Source organism: Gobius niger, assembly GCF_951799975.1.
Source record: "Gobius niger genome assembly, chromosome: 6".
Taxonomy (NCBI): Eukaryota; Metazoa; Chordata; class Actinopteri; order Gobiiformes; family Gobiidae; genus Gobius; species Gobius niger.
The window spans coordinates 5,458,699-5,477,065 of NC_136857.1; the positions used below are offsets into that span (position 1 = coordinate 5,458,699).

The following is an 18,367-nucleotide window of genomic DNA, read 5'->3' on the forward strand; positions in this document are numbered from 1 at the left end:
TTCTTTACAGTATATAGAAGCGTTTAATAATGACGAGAGGTATGTTTTTTTTGAATACTGTGCTTTGTAAACCTGAAGGGGCATACTATTTTCACTGTGACATTTCTATGATACGACAGAACTGCTTTTCTTGCCAAACATCGCCGCTTTGGAGCATGTCCGATTGTGATGATGACCTGTTCTCTTTCTGTTTGTTGAAGAGTATTTTGTATCGCCTCCGTACCCATCATTTGTATATGCTTAATGTTGTTATGATTCTACTGATTCCGATTAATTATTATTATTACTATACGTATTCTTGCAATGACTCCATTCCGATGAAAAAGGATCAAAAAAAAGACCAGCACGATTTTTTCGATGTTTAAAAATGCCAGTTTCAGAGGCTCACCGGTACCGACTGATCAACTGCACAATGTTTTGTTTTGTTTTTTAGCTGGCATTAGACGACGTATAACAATATCATGAGTTGCCTTTTGGCTGGAGGTAAACAAATGCAGTCACTGTGCATTTTTTTTTTTTTTTTTCGTTTTCAGCCTCTTCTGCAGTATTAGAGACCTCCAACATTTGGGGCGACGCCGTTAAAACCTCTCAGTGGTTCATATCGGAGCTCAACAGTGATCCCTCCTTTTCAAAAAACCCGCTCTGGTTCTGGAAGTTCATTTTTATTAGATCCCCCCTCCCCCCCATATATTTTTGAAAACTAATCAATGGAAAATGATACAATTAGGAGTTGGAGGCTGATCAGCTAATGAAACACCAGTACCTAAATCTAGTTCTCAATTGGCTTGAACTAAATTGGATTAAATTAGGTTTCAACTGGGTGTAAAATCATGTCTAAACAAACACCGAAATGCATTACTTATAAATGAAATAATCATTCAAAATGAATCATGTCTAGAAAAAAATGAAACACTCCCAAGTATCACTTAAATAGAATATGTATATAATAGGGTTGGGCCATATCGTATTGTATATATCGTTATCGCAATATCATTTTTTGTATCACAATTTATGTTATGCTCCGCGACATCAGAGCAGCATAAACGCTGACTGTGTAGGACACAGGGGCAGGTGCTTAAAAAGTAAAATGAAATTAAGGATGTAAATTGCTTGAGTAGATCATATTTGAGAGGAAATTAGAATGAAATACCTTTGCATTAATCTTCTTAAGAGGCGAAAGGCTGGAAGTAATTTATCATCAAATATATTGTTATTGTAATATTTCTTTTTTTATCGCCCTGCCTAGTATCTAGCACTATATAATAATTGGAAACAATTACAAAAAGATTTCTTATTATCAGCAGTATTTCATTCATTTGAAATAATCCACCCTCAGTAGAAACCACAAAGCTGATGAACCTCTTTTGTGCCTTTAAATGTTTCAAAGTCTTGAAATTGATGGGAAATTGACTCCCAAAACTAGAGCAGGTTTTGAGGTGAGCAGGACTGTAAGAGCTCGGTGTAATATTATCAAATACCCAATACTATTAAAAGTACTTGTTTTTGACCCACTCAGTCTTTTAGCAAATAATGTAAGCACTAATTGCTGAGTTTGATTGCCTTACGTTATAACAAACCATAGAACACTAAACAGGATCTGTGCCTGCGCGTGCTGTCCAGGGTGCTGAAGGTCATGGGAAGGAGAAGTAAGGAGGGCTCGTCAAGAGGAGTTTTAATTCTCAATGCTCTCGCGCTCTTACATCAGTCTTTAAAGGACGACAAACGTGACGTGGGATTTTGTACATTTAACAGCAACAGTTGATCATGTTTGTACCAAAGCAAGCTCACTCGGTCTCGTGCAATAGGTTGCGTCCACGGATTTCTAGATTTCAGGAGAAGGGTAGAGGCCTATTTAACTCTGTAGGTGCAATTCACTATTGAAATACACACATTTTTAACCGTGATCATTATTTGATGGAAATACGACCACAAACCTGCCAAATAAATCATAGAAGGTCCATAATATTTAACATACCACTCTTTTGACTCTACTCTGAGAAAATTATCTCGCCTAAATAAGTTATAAGAGCGTCTTTAAATGACACAATCATTTTAGTTTTGTGTTGATTAATCTATACATGCTTTTCACTCATGTGACTTTTGTTGTTATGGTGGCCATTTTGAACACCGAAGTAAAATTATGCAGTACTATAGCTCTATTCAGGATATAAAAGAAAGATTCCTGATTGACAGTGGCATTTTTCCTTACCCGTAGTTATTGCTCACGAAGATAACAGTAAAAACACGGCCCCAGAGAGGCACGTTTATCTGAAGAAACCAGTGAGTCAGTGTTGAAAGGCTCAAGATGTTAGCATGCTACCGGTTAGCATTTAGCTTCAACAGCTCAGCTCTGACCTCTCCAAGAGAAAGGATACAACATGCTGTTACTGTAGTATTTCATCAGTGTTCATAGATGTGAGCTGCACATGTGTTTATCGTGTTGAAGCCATTGCTAACCGGTAGCATGCTAACGTCTTGAGCAGCTTAAACACTGACTCAGACTGAGACTTTTGCGGCTTATATCACAAAAACGTGCGTCTCTGGGGCCGTGTTTTTACTGTTATCTCCTTGAGCATTGATTACGAGTATAAAAATGCCACTGTCAATCAGTCGTCTTTCATTTTCATCCTGAGTAGAGATATTGTTGCATGTTGTAGTACTGCATAATGCTACTTCGGTATTCAAAATGGCCACCGGAACTATACATGATGTCATTGGAAACACATGTATAGGAACCTTTACTGGAGTAAATGCACTTGAGTACTTTTTACTTATATTTTCTATTTGCAATATTATTTAGTAGTAGCTCTACTTCAGTAAAACATTTGATCGTAGTCATGGTAACAGATGAAAATTGATCATTCCCTTTCAACAATCAAATAATTTTTATTTATTAGATTCATTGCATTTGATGGTGTATTTCTGAGTAATATTCCAAGTTACATTCTGTTTTGTTTTACATAATCACTAACTCACAAATGGGATCATTCATGCTCGAATACTCGTTACTCAAGTCATATTTTCACCAAGTTCTTATTGACTTTTACTCAAGCAATCATATAAAGAATATTATGTGAACGCAACCTATTGGTCCCGCCTTAAGCGAAGATATTTGGACAAAGTGGGCGCACCAAAAGACAATAGTAAAACTTCCATTATAAATAACAGCAACAGCGAGAGAGTTTCACCGAAGCAAAGGTTTTATAGGACGGACTTTGGTTTATAAAATGTGCATTGTATGTATTCTATTTCTATTGGCTGTCCATACACTTGTGTTGATTGTTAACTTTCGGGATGTTTTAGGGGAAACAGAGACATACTACTGAACCAGTGTTTTGCTCAGGCCTGATGAATCCTTCTGTATTTTATGTTTAATAATTTGTATTTTACTGAGTTGGAGGAGTGGAAAGGGGAGTGTTTTGCAAAAATAAAGGACGGGAAGAGGGGAGGTCTATGACAGAGAAAAATAACATTTCCCCTTGAAGAAAAAAATAAAAATAATAATGTTTTTTTCCTGCGTGTTATTCATCATTTTTGTGAACACATCTTGGATACACAATACAAGCACCACATTAGAGGCTATTTGTCTGTAAATAAGCAATGATTTTGCTTTAAACTATGAGAAGACGATAGAACCATATCAGAACTATTCCAGAAAGATACATATTACCAGGACTAAACCAAATCTTGACAAACTCCTGAGCTCCGACAGAATCACATACACCACACCTGGAGAAGAATCACTGGGCTAATTCAAAGTCATGATAATCCAGTCTGTTTAGTGTCAAACTTGCAGCACAATGTCCTCGAAGCATCAAAACAGGGTGAACTCCGGGTCTGACCTTGTCATTTCTGCCACAAATCTGTGAATACAGAGAAGAAAATATGTTGAAATATGAATACAGCTCAAACAAGTTCAAGGTTCATTAGTTTAGTTTATTTATTTAGAAAAAACAGGGACAGTGCACAATAAACATTAACCTCAAAGGGAGAGATGCATTGTACCAGGTTATAGCTCAAGTGCTAATTTCCACCCGTAGTCCCTGGGCAGGCTGATGTTATAGTAAAATACATAAAAACATCCTGCATACATGGATAACGGCATTTACATTGACCAAGTTCATAATAGTAAAAGCAAATCTTCACATACACAACCATCAGATAAAACACACACACATACATCCGGTCACATGTGGGTGCAAGTTTGATTTGACAAGAGCCATTTCTTTGCCAGGCGTGAGAACATGTAAGAGTTTGTGCTTGTTTTCAGCTCTGTTGGCAACTTATTCCACTGACGAGCGGCCACACAAGAAAAAGCAGAGTTTCCAAATGCTGTCTTTCGTTTCGGGATCCTGCATTCGCCTCGCACTGGAGATCTAGTGGTTCGAGCTGTTGTTTCAGAGCCCAGAGAGATGAACTTTTTTAGTGGAGGAGCAAGCGGTGTCATAGAGGATCTTATACATCAAACACAGACTTGTGTGGATTATCGAATTTTCAAAGCTGAGAAATTTGTGCTTTACGAGGATATGACAGTGATGGAATCGTCTGCCTTTCTTATCATGAATCTTTAGAGAACTTTTATATAATGACTCATGTGGCCTCAGGGCAGATTTACAAGCTTGTGACCAACTTGTCATACAGTAAAGAAAATGTGGAACAATCATTGCATTTAGGTAGGCTGCTGAGGCCTCGATTGTAAGGGAATTTAAGGTTCAAAGAGTCTTCATTATTCTAAAGGGCAAGTTCAGCAATAGATGGATCAATGTCAAAAATATCAATAATATCTTTCCATTCAAGTGGGTTAGTTTTAATAATTGATTCTTCTACTTTTTTTAACTTCTTACCCACCAAACCCACGCAAACAGAGCGCATTTTGGCTTAAAAAAAAAAGTAGCTTTTCGGAGCTCACAGCCTATATGCCAGTGCATAGCTTCATTTGAAAGCTAACTTTTTTTGTTGCTTTGTTACATTTTTGAAGCATTTTGTCATGTTTTCATAGTTTTTTGGGGGGTTTCATCACTTTTTGTCACTTCTTTGTTGGGTTTTCATCTTATTTTTTGCTGCTTTTCCATTGTGTTATTGTTGCTTTTCTGTCCCATTTTTGTCGCTCTTTTGCCGCCTTTTAGTCACTTTTTGGTTGCATTTTCATCCTCATTTCCGTCGCAATTTTGACACTTGTTTTTAAAAAGCTTTTAGATTAAAGTAAAGCCAACCTGGGGAAAATCTGCTCGGTTCAGGTGGGGGTTAAGAGGTTAAGCTATAATGTATCTGAACTTTTACTTAAAGGCCCTATACCTGATTTTGACAATGAAAGAGGGGGCCACAAAATCTAAATGTCTGTTGTGTCCAAGTTCATTCCTAGCTTTTGTAACACATCTGTAGCAGCCCAATTCTTCACAGGGACAAGTTTATCAGCACATTTCACAACCTGCAGCGTCACTTTTCACGGTTGCTGTGCCAGAAATGCTGAAAAACTTGCTTGTAAGTTCATAAATTGTTCGCAATGCTTTACAACAAGGGGCACATTGTTTTTTTCCCACAAATGTTTTGAGTTTACAATATAGCAAATTTCATTCCATTATAAAAAATAAAAAAATAAATGTATAGTGCCTTTAAATTATAAATAGTTCGATCAAAAAGATACTAGATCAATGTTTGCAGTAGTGAATTTAAACAAAACGTCACTGGTATCATGCTTTACTATCACTTTCTCAGTCAGGACAATAACTTACGTTGTCATTTCACTATTCTTCATTGGAAAACGTTTCACTTGTCTCCACGGTTCAGCTCTCTGGGACAGCAGCCAGCCATACTGCTGGTTATCAGTCACGGGCATCAAATACAACTCATTGGGCGCTGAAGAGAAGAGCACGTTTGTATGAGTGTGGTTAGAAGTTACACACATACAGTATTGATTGTAATAGGCTACTTACCCCTGGGCGTTTGAACATGTCTGATCATCTCCTGGTATCTAGAGTGGCTTCCTTTGTGGATCTCAGAGCTGAAGGGAGGAGGTTTCGGAAGAGTGGTGCTCTCTTGTGGAGGTGATCCGCGCTGCTGCTCTGGAGTCACAGAGGGATTTTCTGTGGACATTAGTGCTGAATAAAGAACATTTGCACACGGCCATAAAGAGGGAATTAGTTACAGGTTATTATTCACTCAATACTAAAACCTAGAACATGTACAATGTGCCAGGATGAATGAGAGTCTGTTTGTGAGGGTGAGTGTGAGACAACCATGAGCACAAGTGATAGAAATATGGACACATCTACAATCTGGCATGGCACGTTTACATGCATGAGTCCAATGTGATTTGATTAACATGCACTGTCCTTACCAAATAAAAACATACATTGAAAAAAATAATGAAATAAATAAATACAGTGTTTTTTTTTTGTTATTGTTAAAGATACTAAAAGTGCTGAGGTACTACAGGCCAACTCAATGCAACTTAAAGGTAAAATAAACTAACACCACAAACGATACATTTCCAACAGATTTTAAGTAGCCATTAAATAACAATAATACGACTAGACTTTAACCCTAAATGTGACCACGTTTTAATTCTAAACAAATACAAGACAAGTGAGGCTACACATCTCACCAAAAAAATGAACGAATAATAAATAAATAAATAAAAGTCAGCCTATCACTCATCTGGGCTGAGCTAACAGATTAGCATCTCCTATGCTAGTTATTTGCCTCATGGCTCTCACCATAAACATCAAAGTTCTTACCCCGAAAACGTCCATTGTGACGGTCTATAAGTTTATCTCCGATAGGATTTTGGTATCCAAGATGAGTTAACCCGAAGAAAGCCATGTGGAGCTAAAGGGTTTGGACTTTTTCATCCAAGTCAACAAAAAACTGCATTTATTTATCGCAACTGAACTTCAGTTTGGACGTCGCCACGGTAACAGGCCCCGCCCACAGCTGGTCCTGTGCGTTTTTGTTTCACACGGGGAAGAAATTCATATTGGTTTGACAAACATTTCTTAAATTACAATAAACATTTAAATCTCCTACAGTATCTAGGAAATTCGTCTAAATATAGAAATGTTATTGACTGAAGTCGATTACTTGTCAATAGTGTATGACCCATGTCAACATGTTTACATAGGCCTATCTGCTATCCAGTTGGGCCTGTGTATCCTCCTCATTGTGGTGGCAGTAGAGTGTACAGTCTCTGTGTGTTGTACTGTTTTTCAAACAAAGACTACAAGCCTCTCCTTTGTCTGAAATAACAGTTACAACACTCAGTTTCTGCAACATTTTCCTCCTTCCTCTTCTTTGTGGTTTACCTTTCATTACAATGCAACCACTATGTACAGGCCTATACTGCTGTCACAAAACTCATAAATTAAACTTCATTGATTTGATTTACAATTATAAGGTTACACAAAGGGGATTGACAGACTGTCAATCTAGGTTCTCCACTCAATCCCTATCCCAGCAAATCAGCAAATAGGTGTGGCAAAGAGGCAGCAGTGGCAGGCTAGAGCTATGTAAATAATGCTGATACCAGCTTACTGTTTTGGACAATGGGATAAATATGTTTTGTATTTTACCGTGGACATTTCTAATGTGCATTTCATTTGGCATTGAGTTCTCCTCTTGACTGAATGTTGGCCTTGGTCTTTCTTCACCCTACATGAACCTCTGGCATGACAATAAAAAAGATAGTCTTCTACATCAGTGGTTCTCAAACTGTGCTACATAGGCCTCTTCAGGTGGTGCTCATAGTAATCTGCAATTTCAGACTGATTCATTTTGTTTAGAGATCTTTTATTAGCCTATGTCTAAACTGGGTACAACATGTCTAAACTAGAAAATCACCAGGCTCAATGCACGCAGTAAGTTTTTAAGTTAGGTGTCTTTCAGGTTTTCACATGCTGTAGGTGTGGCGCTACTTACTTGAAAAAAATATTATTTTTTAGCATTTTGATTCATTTTTCTTCATGTACAATACCCCACCAAAGTTTGGTAACACATTTTTATGGATGTTTTTTCTTTAATTTCAAGACTATTTACATCGTAGAGTCTCACTGAAGACATTCATTAATCAGTGAACGCACATACGGTATTGTTTTAAAGAAAAAGGTGAAAGCAATTCTTCAAAAATGTCGCCTTACTGCTCTGTCATATTCTCAATGGGCTTCATGATAAAGGCATCAATGGTTTTCATGTCACAAACTGTTCAATGAGACTCTCACAATGTAAATAGTGTTGAAAATCAAGACACGCCGATACATAAAAGCCTTTCCACACCTTTGACGGGTCCTGTATTTCATTTTAATGTGTATTTCCAGGTTTACCTTGCGCGTGGGCGTGGCCTGTTGCCCTGAAGCCACGCCCCCCGCGCCGCCGGTTGCGTCACTGAATCGGGAGATGGGAAGTCGAGCCAGCGCTGGTGAGTTTCTGCAAACCAATAAAACCTCACAAAACTGCTTTCAACGGGGAAGTAGGCTGGACCCGCAACATCGCAGCACATTTATAAACACCCATGGCGTCAGCTTTGACCATTTCCCCTCCGATGGTGTGAAATCTTCTGCCTATATCGTAGCCGTTGCGTTTTTTATCACCGGATTATCTATTCGCTTACGAAAACGTGAGTAGCCTGTTGTTATTTTAGCATGTGGCTAGTTTCGATGCTAATGTGCAGCGACCACAAGTTTTCGCCTGTCGATTTTTGTCAAGTCATGTTTTGTGAAACCTCGCACTGTGGCGTGTTTCTGTGAGCGCATGAGTCTGGAAATTGCTTTTAATTTTTTTCTGCCAAAGTCTCAGCCACACACCTTAATCTTTACTATTTAGCAAGCAGCTCTCGCATCTTTATCTTGTAGCCTGTGCTGTTGTCGTTGGTGAGGTACTATGTAGCTATTTTAGTTTGTTGTTTAGTTGGTTTAGTTGCTTTTGTCCATTGTGGATTAGAATTACCCAGGTAAATACGGGATTGAAGTAATGTCATTAGCTTTGAGCTTTCTTGAGGCTTACTATTTCTGGATGTTGTGGTGGTGACTGGAGAGCTTGTGTGCGTACTATATGATGCATCACTGAGTTTCCTACAGAGATATGCACATGTATTACTTGTTTATAACTACATAATCACAGTTTTCTGAAATCTAGGTTGAAAAATGACACGGTGCAATTGACTTCCTGTTTAAGATGTATTTTTTTTTAAAGCTCATACTATCAGTAAATCTACTTGGCAATGTCCCAATGTATTTCTCTAATGTTGCTTTAGATAAAAAAGTAAGTAAAAAAGTAAGTAAAGAAGTAACTTTATTACTTTTAGAATGAGTAATCCACACACAATCAGTAGATTACTGGTCTGGAGTAATCCCAACAGCACTGGTTATAGTCATTAAGTATGTAAACATGCTGGTTGTGTTTTTCAGAGAAGATGACTAGCCTGCCCCTGTCTCGCTCGGAGGTGTTTGGGGAGCTGAGGAAAGAGCTTCACGATGACAAGGAGTTCCATGAGTCCGACGCCCACGTCTTCATCATCATGGGAGCCTCCGTGAGTTCACAAGAAATGTTAGGAGTTATGGAAACGTATTACATAAGGGACAATATCCTGTCAATATAAGAAAAGCACATTAGTATGAACATTTGCAGACCCATAAGTTTAATCATCGGTTAGTATAGTATAAAAAAAACACGCAATTTTGTTGCATAAACAAAAAGCAGAAGCATCGCTGCATTTATGCCTGACTGTTTACAGATTCAGCAAACATGAAAGTATTATGATTGAAAAGTCACAGTAAATATTGTACTGTACTATAGTATCGTTTCAGCACAAACGCTAATTGTTTGATTATAGAGTGGATATCCTATGGGAAAACACAGAATTGCATCTGATATGATTAGGACATGGCCAAACTGGTTTTACTTCCTGCTCTGCTTGGTTTACTGCAATCTTAACACAATGAGTGACTGTTGCGTCTTCCTTCCTTGTTTGGGTTACTTGACCATATACAATTTGAAGCTATATCAAATAAATCCAAAACTTTCCTATATTAACCACAGCTGCTAACTTTAGAAGCATTTAGTTTTAGTTGATAAGAGACTGTTGTTGAATTTTGCAATGTCACCGAGAGTCAGCATTTCCCTTTCAATGAAGGGCTTTACTGTGGCCCTGAATCACCAGTTCTTTTGGCACAGCTATGTGGTTTACCCTGTGGCACTGTCACAAGTTAATGCTATTAATTACCATTGCTTTACAATTTTCACAGTTATACAAACACGATAATTGAACTAGTTTTGATAGGGATATCAGCTTCAAATGTAATCTTGATTGATTGCATTTGGTGAGCTGTTGTCCAGAGGAAGGTGCACACCTTAATTGCAAAACATGTGCAATACATACTGCTCATGCAGTTGAAAGTTCACACTGGCCTGTTTGCTCAGAGTCTGTGTCTTTGTTTCACAGTGCTGGTTGGCATTGACCGCTGGGATTAGATTGTGTCACTGCAGTTTGCCGAGTCGAGAGACCTTTGTGTGTTTAAAGATACAGCCATTCATTGCCCTCAGCAAACACCCATTACACTGTATTATTTGATTTCATGTATTTGATTTTGTTGCATGATTGCGTTCAAAAACTCATTTGCTTTTCATATTCTCTGTTTGCCCTTCAGGGAGATTTGGCAAAGAAGAAAATATACCCAACGCTCTGGTGAGAATATGCTAATACCTGTTATGATGTTGTTATAAATGTTATTGATTGCCAACTTGAGCTTTGTTTTAATCCAATTGTTTTCTTTACTTTCTTCTAGGTGGCTGTTCAGGGATGGCCTCCTCCCGGAGCAGACACACTTTGTGGGCTATGCTCGCTCCCAGTTGACAGTTGATGCGCTCAGAACGGCCTGCATGCCTTATTTGAAGGTAGAGTTTGAACAACATAATTCATCCAAAGTTTCTTGACTTCATGGAAAGTAATACTGCACAGTATCAGATAATCAGAACATACATATATCGCTTTGTGCTTTTTCAGGTCACAGACTCGGAAGCCGAAAGGTTAGACGCGTTTTTCAAAAGAAACACTTACATTAGCGGGAAATATGATGAAGACAGTTCCTTCTCCGCTCTGAACACACACCTCCTGTCTCTCCCTGGAGGAGCAGAGGCCAATCGCCTGTTCTATCTGGCTCTGCCTCCCACTGTGTACCACGATGTGACCAGGAACATCAAACACCAGTGTATGAGCCCCAAGTAAGTTTGTCAGTGAACTTTAACCAGAGATTGATCTGTAAATCATTGCAGCATCAAAGATAGAGGGTTACTGGACATTACTGGAGCCATTGTTCATTTCTTAGCATAAATTTCACACTTCCACGTTAACTTTCTCTTTCTCGTTTAGGGGCTGGAACAGGATCATTGTAGAGAAGCCGTTTGGACGAGACCTACAGAGCTCAGAGGAGCTGTCCACTCACCTGTCCTCCCTGTTCACAGAAGAACAGATCTACCGCATAGATCACTATTTGGGCAAAGAGATGGTGCAAAACCTCATGGTGCTCAGGTGAGATATACACGTTTATGAGCTCAAAGATTCATAGAGCAGGTTTATGGGAGAAGAGAATGACTCACTTATCACATTTACTTACATTCTTACATCCTTTGTTTCCTGGCAGTGGTCTGTAGAGTAGCCAAAAATAGAGTAATGTTCCTTTTAAATAATTTTACTCAAGGAGAAGTAAAAGGTGAAAGGTATTCCAATAATGAATCAAGTATGAGCTGAAAAGTATGTGGTGTAAAAACTATAGTGCCGACTCCTGAGTAAATGTTTGAGAGCACAAACTTATTTTGTGTCAACGTAACAAACAAATCACAAGATAATGCGATAAAAAAAAACTGATATTTCCAAGGAGCGTGTTCTAAAACAAAGAAAGCATTTTTTTTAAAATCAAGTGTCAGAAATAGAAACTGTATTTCTTTTTTCTCATGTTGACTTGATGAAGCTTATGAAGTTATGGTATTGAGTTGATCACGAAATGGTTCTTCAAAAATAATCTTACTAATATGTACAATTACTTCACAAAGGTGCTCAAGCACATGTACTTGTGCAAGTGTAACTGATTACTGCCCACCTCTACTGCCTTGTTTAAACAGTGATTGTGTTGAGGACAAATGCCTAATAAATGCTCCCTGGTTTGTTTGCTTACTAACACCATGCGCCATTTCCAAACAAAGAGAGGAATTAATGTTTATTCATGTTGTCCCAGACAGCTGTTGCTCATGGGCTGAGTTTTTGATCATGTGACGCCATTTGCAGGTTTGGGAACCGTATATTTGGCCCGATCTGGAACAGGGACAGTGTGGCCTGTGTCGTCCTCACGTTCAAAGAGCCTTTCGGGACACAAGGCCGAGGAGGATACTTTGATGATTTTGGCATCATTAGGTGAGGACCAGTCAGCACATTTTTCATGTTGTGCTTCATTCTACTTATGAGCCGAGCAGTGTTCATTTTGATAACATATTTTATTTTAGTTTTAGTCTTAGTCTTTTGACTAAAATGTAATTTAATTTTAGTCGAGATTTAGTCAAAAAAAAGTTTCAATTTTAGTCTAGTTTTAGTCGACTAAAATTGCATGTCAATTTAGTCGACTAAATTTAAGACTAATTTAGTAATCAAGGTCCTCGACTTCAGGGAGCTGCTTCCACATGAACAAAGCACAAACCTGTTCATTTGGCAGTGAATTTAAATGATCTGAGGCTCTTTCAGACGGTCAATAGAAGTTTGGATGATTTTAGTCTCTCCTTTTTTCATTTTTATTTAGTCTTATTTTAGTCGACTAAAACATCTGGACATTTAAGTCATAGTTTTAGTCTCATGAAAAACTTTTAATTTAGTTTTAGTCCAATTTTAGTCGTCAAAAATATCACTTTGACTAAAATTAAGACTAAATATTTTAGTCGACGAAATTAACACTGGAGCCGAGACCCTGATTTCAATCTTACATTACAATATATTACAATCATTGCTCTTGGTAACTACATTTATCTGTTTAATCTTAATCCAAGTATAGAAATCCAACAGTATCTAGAAAACATATTTTAGATTCATTTTATGGTATTTACACCGTTTTTTTCATGGGGTGAACTCAAAGACATAAGACTTTTTCTGTGAACACAATAGACACATTTCTCCCAAATATTCACAGATTTGGGGGGTTTGCAAATGACACTCACACCAAATACTGACGGTTTTCTGACCCCGCCCACCCGAAAGCAAAACTGTAGACAGCCTAGGACACACTTGTGCAATATTCATGCAGTCTAACCAGCATCTTGATATTCCACTCCTGTGAGGGGGGGATGGATTCTTTTGATAAGCGCTCACTAACAACAATTTAGACAGATTTGTGAACAATAATTGTGTTTATCTATAAAGTTTCATGTCTTTGAGTTCACCTCATGAAAAATTAGAGCAAAAACAAAAGTGCTGCGTTTAAAATTGTGTCCAGTGTATTTTCCTAACATGCACAGCACACACGACGCACTGTTTCTGTTCAATTTTGTTGAAACACCTGTTGCTTTGTCGCGGTCAGGGATGTGATGCAGAACCACTTGCTGCAGATGCTCTCCCTGGTTGCCATGGAGAAGCCCGCGTCCACCAGCTCGGACGACGTGAGGGACGAGAAGGTCTGTCCTGAATAAATGTTACTAGTGTTTTCAATTGGAAAAGATCTAGATTAAATTCAGCAAAGACATTTCTAAAAAACGTACACATTCGGTGGGAGTAGTTTCTTATCCCAGTGTCTGTGCCGCAGGTGAAAGTGCTGAAGTCCATCGTCCCAGTGACCATGTCGGATGTAGTGCTGGGTCAGTACGTGGGGGATCCCGAAGGAGAGGGAGACGCTAAACTGGGGTATCTGGACGATCCCACTGTCCCCAAAGGATCCACCCAGGCCACCTTTGCTACAGCTGTGCTTTATGTGCACAACGAGCGCTGGGACGGTACATGTTCATGCCTTTCATTTGCAGTTTAGACCGCATTTTCGCCCAATTTTTAACACAATTATATTTAGGATAGGATTTTATTTTGTTGCTATCAGCTTCACACTATAGCCAGCAGAGGGCGACAGACATTATTGAAGTATCCTGTGTAATGTTATGTTTTCCATACGGAGTTTTCCAAAGTGTAAGGCCTGGTCCAAGTTGTAGAATTGATTTGCTGCTTTCCTTCTGCCAGGTGTGCCATTCATCCTGCGCTGTGGAAAAGCCCTGAACGAGAGGAAAGCTGAGGTGCGGCTGCAGTTCACCGATGTTCCCGGGGACATATTCGATAATCAGTGCCGCCGAAACGAGCTCGTGGTCCGAGTGCAGCCGAACGAGGCCGTGTACGCCAAAATGATGAGCAAAAAGCCCGGAGGCTACTTCCACCCCGAGGAGACCGAGCTCGACCTGACGTACAAGAGCAGATACAAGGTACGGGGACGATGAATATATATGATGTGTAATTACAGGAGAAACCCATCTGTATAACTAACCTTTGATACCGAAAACTTCTCTATTTCTTGTTTAGGATGTGAAGCTCCCAGACGCTTATGAACGTCTCATTCTTGACGTTTTCTGTGGAAGTCAGATGCACTTTGTTCGTAGGTCAGTCACTGCTTTTTTGGTTAAGTCTCGAAGTAATTGTTGTTTCTTTAAGTCATTTTCACAGTGGTATTTTATTGCCCAGATTGTCCTGAAAGATCGTTGCACCATATTACTATTCAAGATGTTTGTAGCTACTTTAAGTTCATATGCCAAGTTTCTAGGAGCTAAAATTTCTAAAACGACGATCTATACTTACCACTGACTGTAGTTCAATAAATTAAGCAAAAAATATGTTAAAACTTGTCACATGTGTTGGGAATGTGTTTTTTCCTGTCTGGCTATTTTCTACCACTAGAGGGCATTGTTTCTCCACACTGAATGGTTTGAGTATTTGAGTAATACCATGTTAACAATTGTTTCTGCTTTTTTTTTCTTCTCTCTCTCTCTCTCTCTTACAGCGATGAATTAAGGGAAGCATGGAGGATCTTCACGCCTCTCCTCCATCAAATCGAAAAAGAGAAGCCCAAACCTATTCCATACAAATACGGAAGGTACAGAACCCTAAATCTCCCATTCGCTTTACGATATTAATAAGTGAGATTCACCTTCTGATGGTGATTATGTTCCTCTTTGCCTTGCAGCCGGGGACCAGCAGAAGCGGATGAATTGTCGAAAAGAGTCGGGTTTCGTTACGAAGGCACATACAAATGGGTCAACCCTCACAAGCTGTAGCGGCGCGAGGCCGGAGTGTCGTTAGATTGTAGGATGTGGGCAGTGCGGGGCGTGAGCTGTGCCATCTCCCTTTTACTAAAGTGTTTTGGAATAAATGACGCGTCCCCCGCTGTGCACCACCACAGCAGCAACACCGATACAAAACTATTTAAAATATCGCGCTTCTCACATTTTGAGACGCTTCCTTTTACTGAGATGTTTTCAGTTTGTGAGTTTATTATTGACTTGTTTATTTTTATACCACTCCCGTCGAGCGGTGGAAGAACGTTCGAAGATCGACCAAAAGAGAGGGATCAAAACATCAAACATCAAAAACGTCATTATTTTTTGGGAGGGAACAGGACCACTTCTGTACCAAAGATGGTATAAGCACATATTCAATATAGAATACTTGAGAATCGAAAAAGCACAAGTGACATTTTGGTAACAGTGGTTCTCAACTGGTTCTGGCATCACTGACTGATTGATAGTTTTTGAAGTTAAGTATCAGATCAGTGCTTGAATCAAGAGGATTATATAATGTAATTGCTGGGTTGCAGGTTCTAGAATATGATGATGTCACTGGATCCAACAGGGGGCAGGAGCCAGTTTTTCCTATTAACTGCGTTACACTTCCACAAGTCGTAGCTAAAAAGAAAATGTATGGATTAGAAAAATGATCATTAATATCAGTCACTGGGTCCATTATCTCACCAAAAATTTCCTCAAAGACAAAGTAATTTTTCCTCTATATAATGGTATAGGCTTTTAGAATAGATACAGACGGCATCTCGTCATAGAAGGGGGCGTGGCTTCGCCGAGGGGGAAAATAGAATCTTTAGAGAAACATAATTTTCCACTCTTTTTTTTTGCCATTTTCTGGTGGAATATGAGCTTATTTATCACACATGAAGAAAGTCAAGTCTAAATCGGGCCCATATGGATATTTTCTCACAGCAGATTGTTCAGTAGAAGTGAAAAAACGGCAGTTGTAGCCAGCGCTAGCTAACTGTTAGCATTAGCCCGATGCTATCATGTAGCATCAAGTTAGCATTCTCCGTTATTTATGTATTTATGGGCTGTTGAACCACTTTGCCCCGCTCCATGTCTTTGTATCTTTATTTAGTAGAAACTATATTGATAATTCAGCATTTGTTAAAGTAGTTTTTGAATAATTAGAGAAAGTTTAGATTTTTCTCCAGATTGTTTTACCCCTTAACTGTTTTCAAACATGACCATATATGGGCGATTCCCGAGATGCCATCTGTAGCTATGCTGTCGCCTGCAACCCAGCAATACAGAAACCATGTACTACAGGAGGATCAAAGTCACTGCAAATAGTCAGTTGTACTGTGCACCAGGACATAATGTACAGGTGCCAGTGTAGAAATGGCCTAAAAACGGGTGCAGTTTCACAACATTAACAGTAAACTCCGCTTCTGGGTTGTTTGCTATTTAAATTCATCTTTCTTAACCATATTTACTATAAATATCATCTGACAGTGAACAGATGATAAGGATGTAGGTCTTCATCATTATTATTTTTGGCTACTACTCTGTCACTGATTTAAAAAACAATATTATAACCACACTAATTTACTATAGGGCAAGGATCTCGACTGTAGACATGTTGTAAAGCTAATTGAAATTCACCACAGATTCACGATTCGAATAAAATGGCCCAAATCTAAACTTGTTAAAATTGTCAAATAAGACAGACACAGCTTTTGTAACTAATCAGTTCTGATTCTGAACAGATCCTTTGACAGTTATTCAAAACTGTCAACAGATGGGAATTTGTTCTTTATCAAAATGAGTTGGGAAGTTTTTTTTTGTTATATACTATAACTGATTCATAGTATATAACTCTGCTTAGCCCAAAATGCAACTTGCGCCCTTTGGATTCTCATTCCTGAAAATACGGAGGATCGAACATCATGATGCTTTAGCTGCAGTTATTAATAACATTACACACATTTTATTTTAGCTTCACTTTCTTCCCCCGCGACCGAGCTCACATTGGCTTTAAGTATGAATGAGGACGGTGTTGAGCTTTTATGGGATGGGGCAGCTAGTTTCTTTTTAAGAGTTCAAACTGGTATAGTCTTAATGTAAGTAAGATAAGCTTTACTTTCTTTATAGCAGCCACAAGATCCATTCCGTCGTCTTATGTTTACATTTGTGCTAAAGATAGACTTACCTACCTTCCAGATTATAGCAGCAACAGCGGAACAATGTCTGTAACAACACACTGAGTGCTGTGTTGGTATTTTGTCTTACACATTTCCACGACTTGTAATAAACTGGTATGGCTTTACTTTTTTGTGAATTACTTCCAACTAGAGTGATAAACCTACACCTGCCATTGCAATTCTCCATCATTTCATCTTCGGAGACTTGATCTGAGCTAATTATACATAGGGCTGGGCGATATTTAAGATATATCGATATACTTTTGAATGAGATATGGAGTTAGACCATATCGTGTATATTGATATAGTTCAAATTTGCTGTGGCAATATCGTGACCGTTCTTCAATCTTTAAATGAAGGAGGACACCCTGTCTGTCTTCTAATGACAGCACTACTGTTTATCAAAGTAAAAAAAAATAACATGTTTATTGAGTTGACAGTGTTTTTCTTGTGCAACTGGTTGAGACAGATATGCTATTAAAGGGGCTAGATGCAAGTTGGCAATTTATACTCACTACTGCCACCTCAGGTCATATGTGTAACTGCACCTTATATATTAAGCTCGTGCATGACAGCGTAACAACTTTTTGAGTGACGGTGCAGGATTTTAGAGGCTGTTGTGTTGAATAGGTCTGAGCTCATTCTACACCTTAGGACAGTGGTTCTCTGCGACCCCCATTATAACAGTTCATTAGGATTGTGACCCCCGCCTGGGTCAGACCATGGGAAAAACAGGGACATTAACCTATATAATTCTAAAAAAAACAAAGACAAAACAATGGCTAAAATAAAATGAATCAAATTTAGAACAAATAATGGCACCCTAGTATAATATAAGCATGCATGCTACAATACCATAATAATAGTATTAAAATATACATTTGTATCTATATGCTTTGGTGACCCCCCAAATTTGTCTCGCG

General features: G+C 38.6%; 2 protein-coding genes across 3 annotated transcripts; one reads left to right on the forward strand and one right to left on the reverse strand.

Annotated features, from left to right (window-relative positions):
• Nucleotides 1–3,696: 3,696 nt before the first annotated feature.
• Nucleotides 3,697–6,882, reverse strand: spmip11 (sperm microtubule inner protein 11). The gene is made up of 4 exons (XM_079558726.1): nt 6,738–6,882; nt 5,934–6,098; nt 5,733–5,856; nt 3,697–3,863 (listed from the first exon to the last, which is right to left on the reverse strand). The coding sequence occupies exons 1-4, from the start codon at nt 6,820–6,822 to the stop codon at nt 3,815–3,817; spliced, it is 423 nt and encodes a 140-aa protein (XP_079414852.1). The 5' UTR covers nt 6,823–6,882; the 3' UTR covers nt 3,697–3,814.
• A 1,483-nt stretch (nt 6,883–8,365) lies between these two features.
• On the forward strand, nt 8,366–15,416 carry g6pd (glucose-6-phosphate dehydrogenase). 2 transcript variants are annotated; one of them, XM_079558823.1, is made up of 13 exons: nt 8,366–8,410; nt 9,399–9,520; nt 10,638–10,675; nt 10,776–10,884; nt 10,994–11,211; nt 11,360–11,518; nt 12,272–12,397; nt 13,548–13,641; nt 13,770–13,956; nt 14,192–14,427; nt 14,525–14,601; nt 15,000–15,092; nt 15,183–15,416. In XM_079558823.1, the coding sequence occupies exons 1-13, from the start codon at nt 8,389–8,391 to the stop codon at nt 15,271–15,273; spliced, it is 1,572 nt and encodes a 523-aa protein (XP_079414949.1). In that variant the 5' UTR covers nt 8,366–8,388; the 3' UTR covers nt 15,274–15,416. The 2 variants fall into 2 exon arrangements, with proteins under 2 accessions (XP_079414949.1, XP_079414950.1); XM_079558824.1 differs by lacking the exon at nt 8,366–8,410 and adding an exon at nt 8,473–8,608.
• Nucleotides 15,417–18,367: the final 2,951 nt, after the last annotated feature.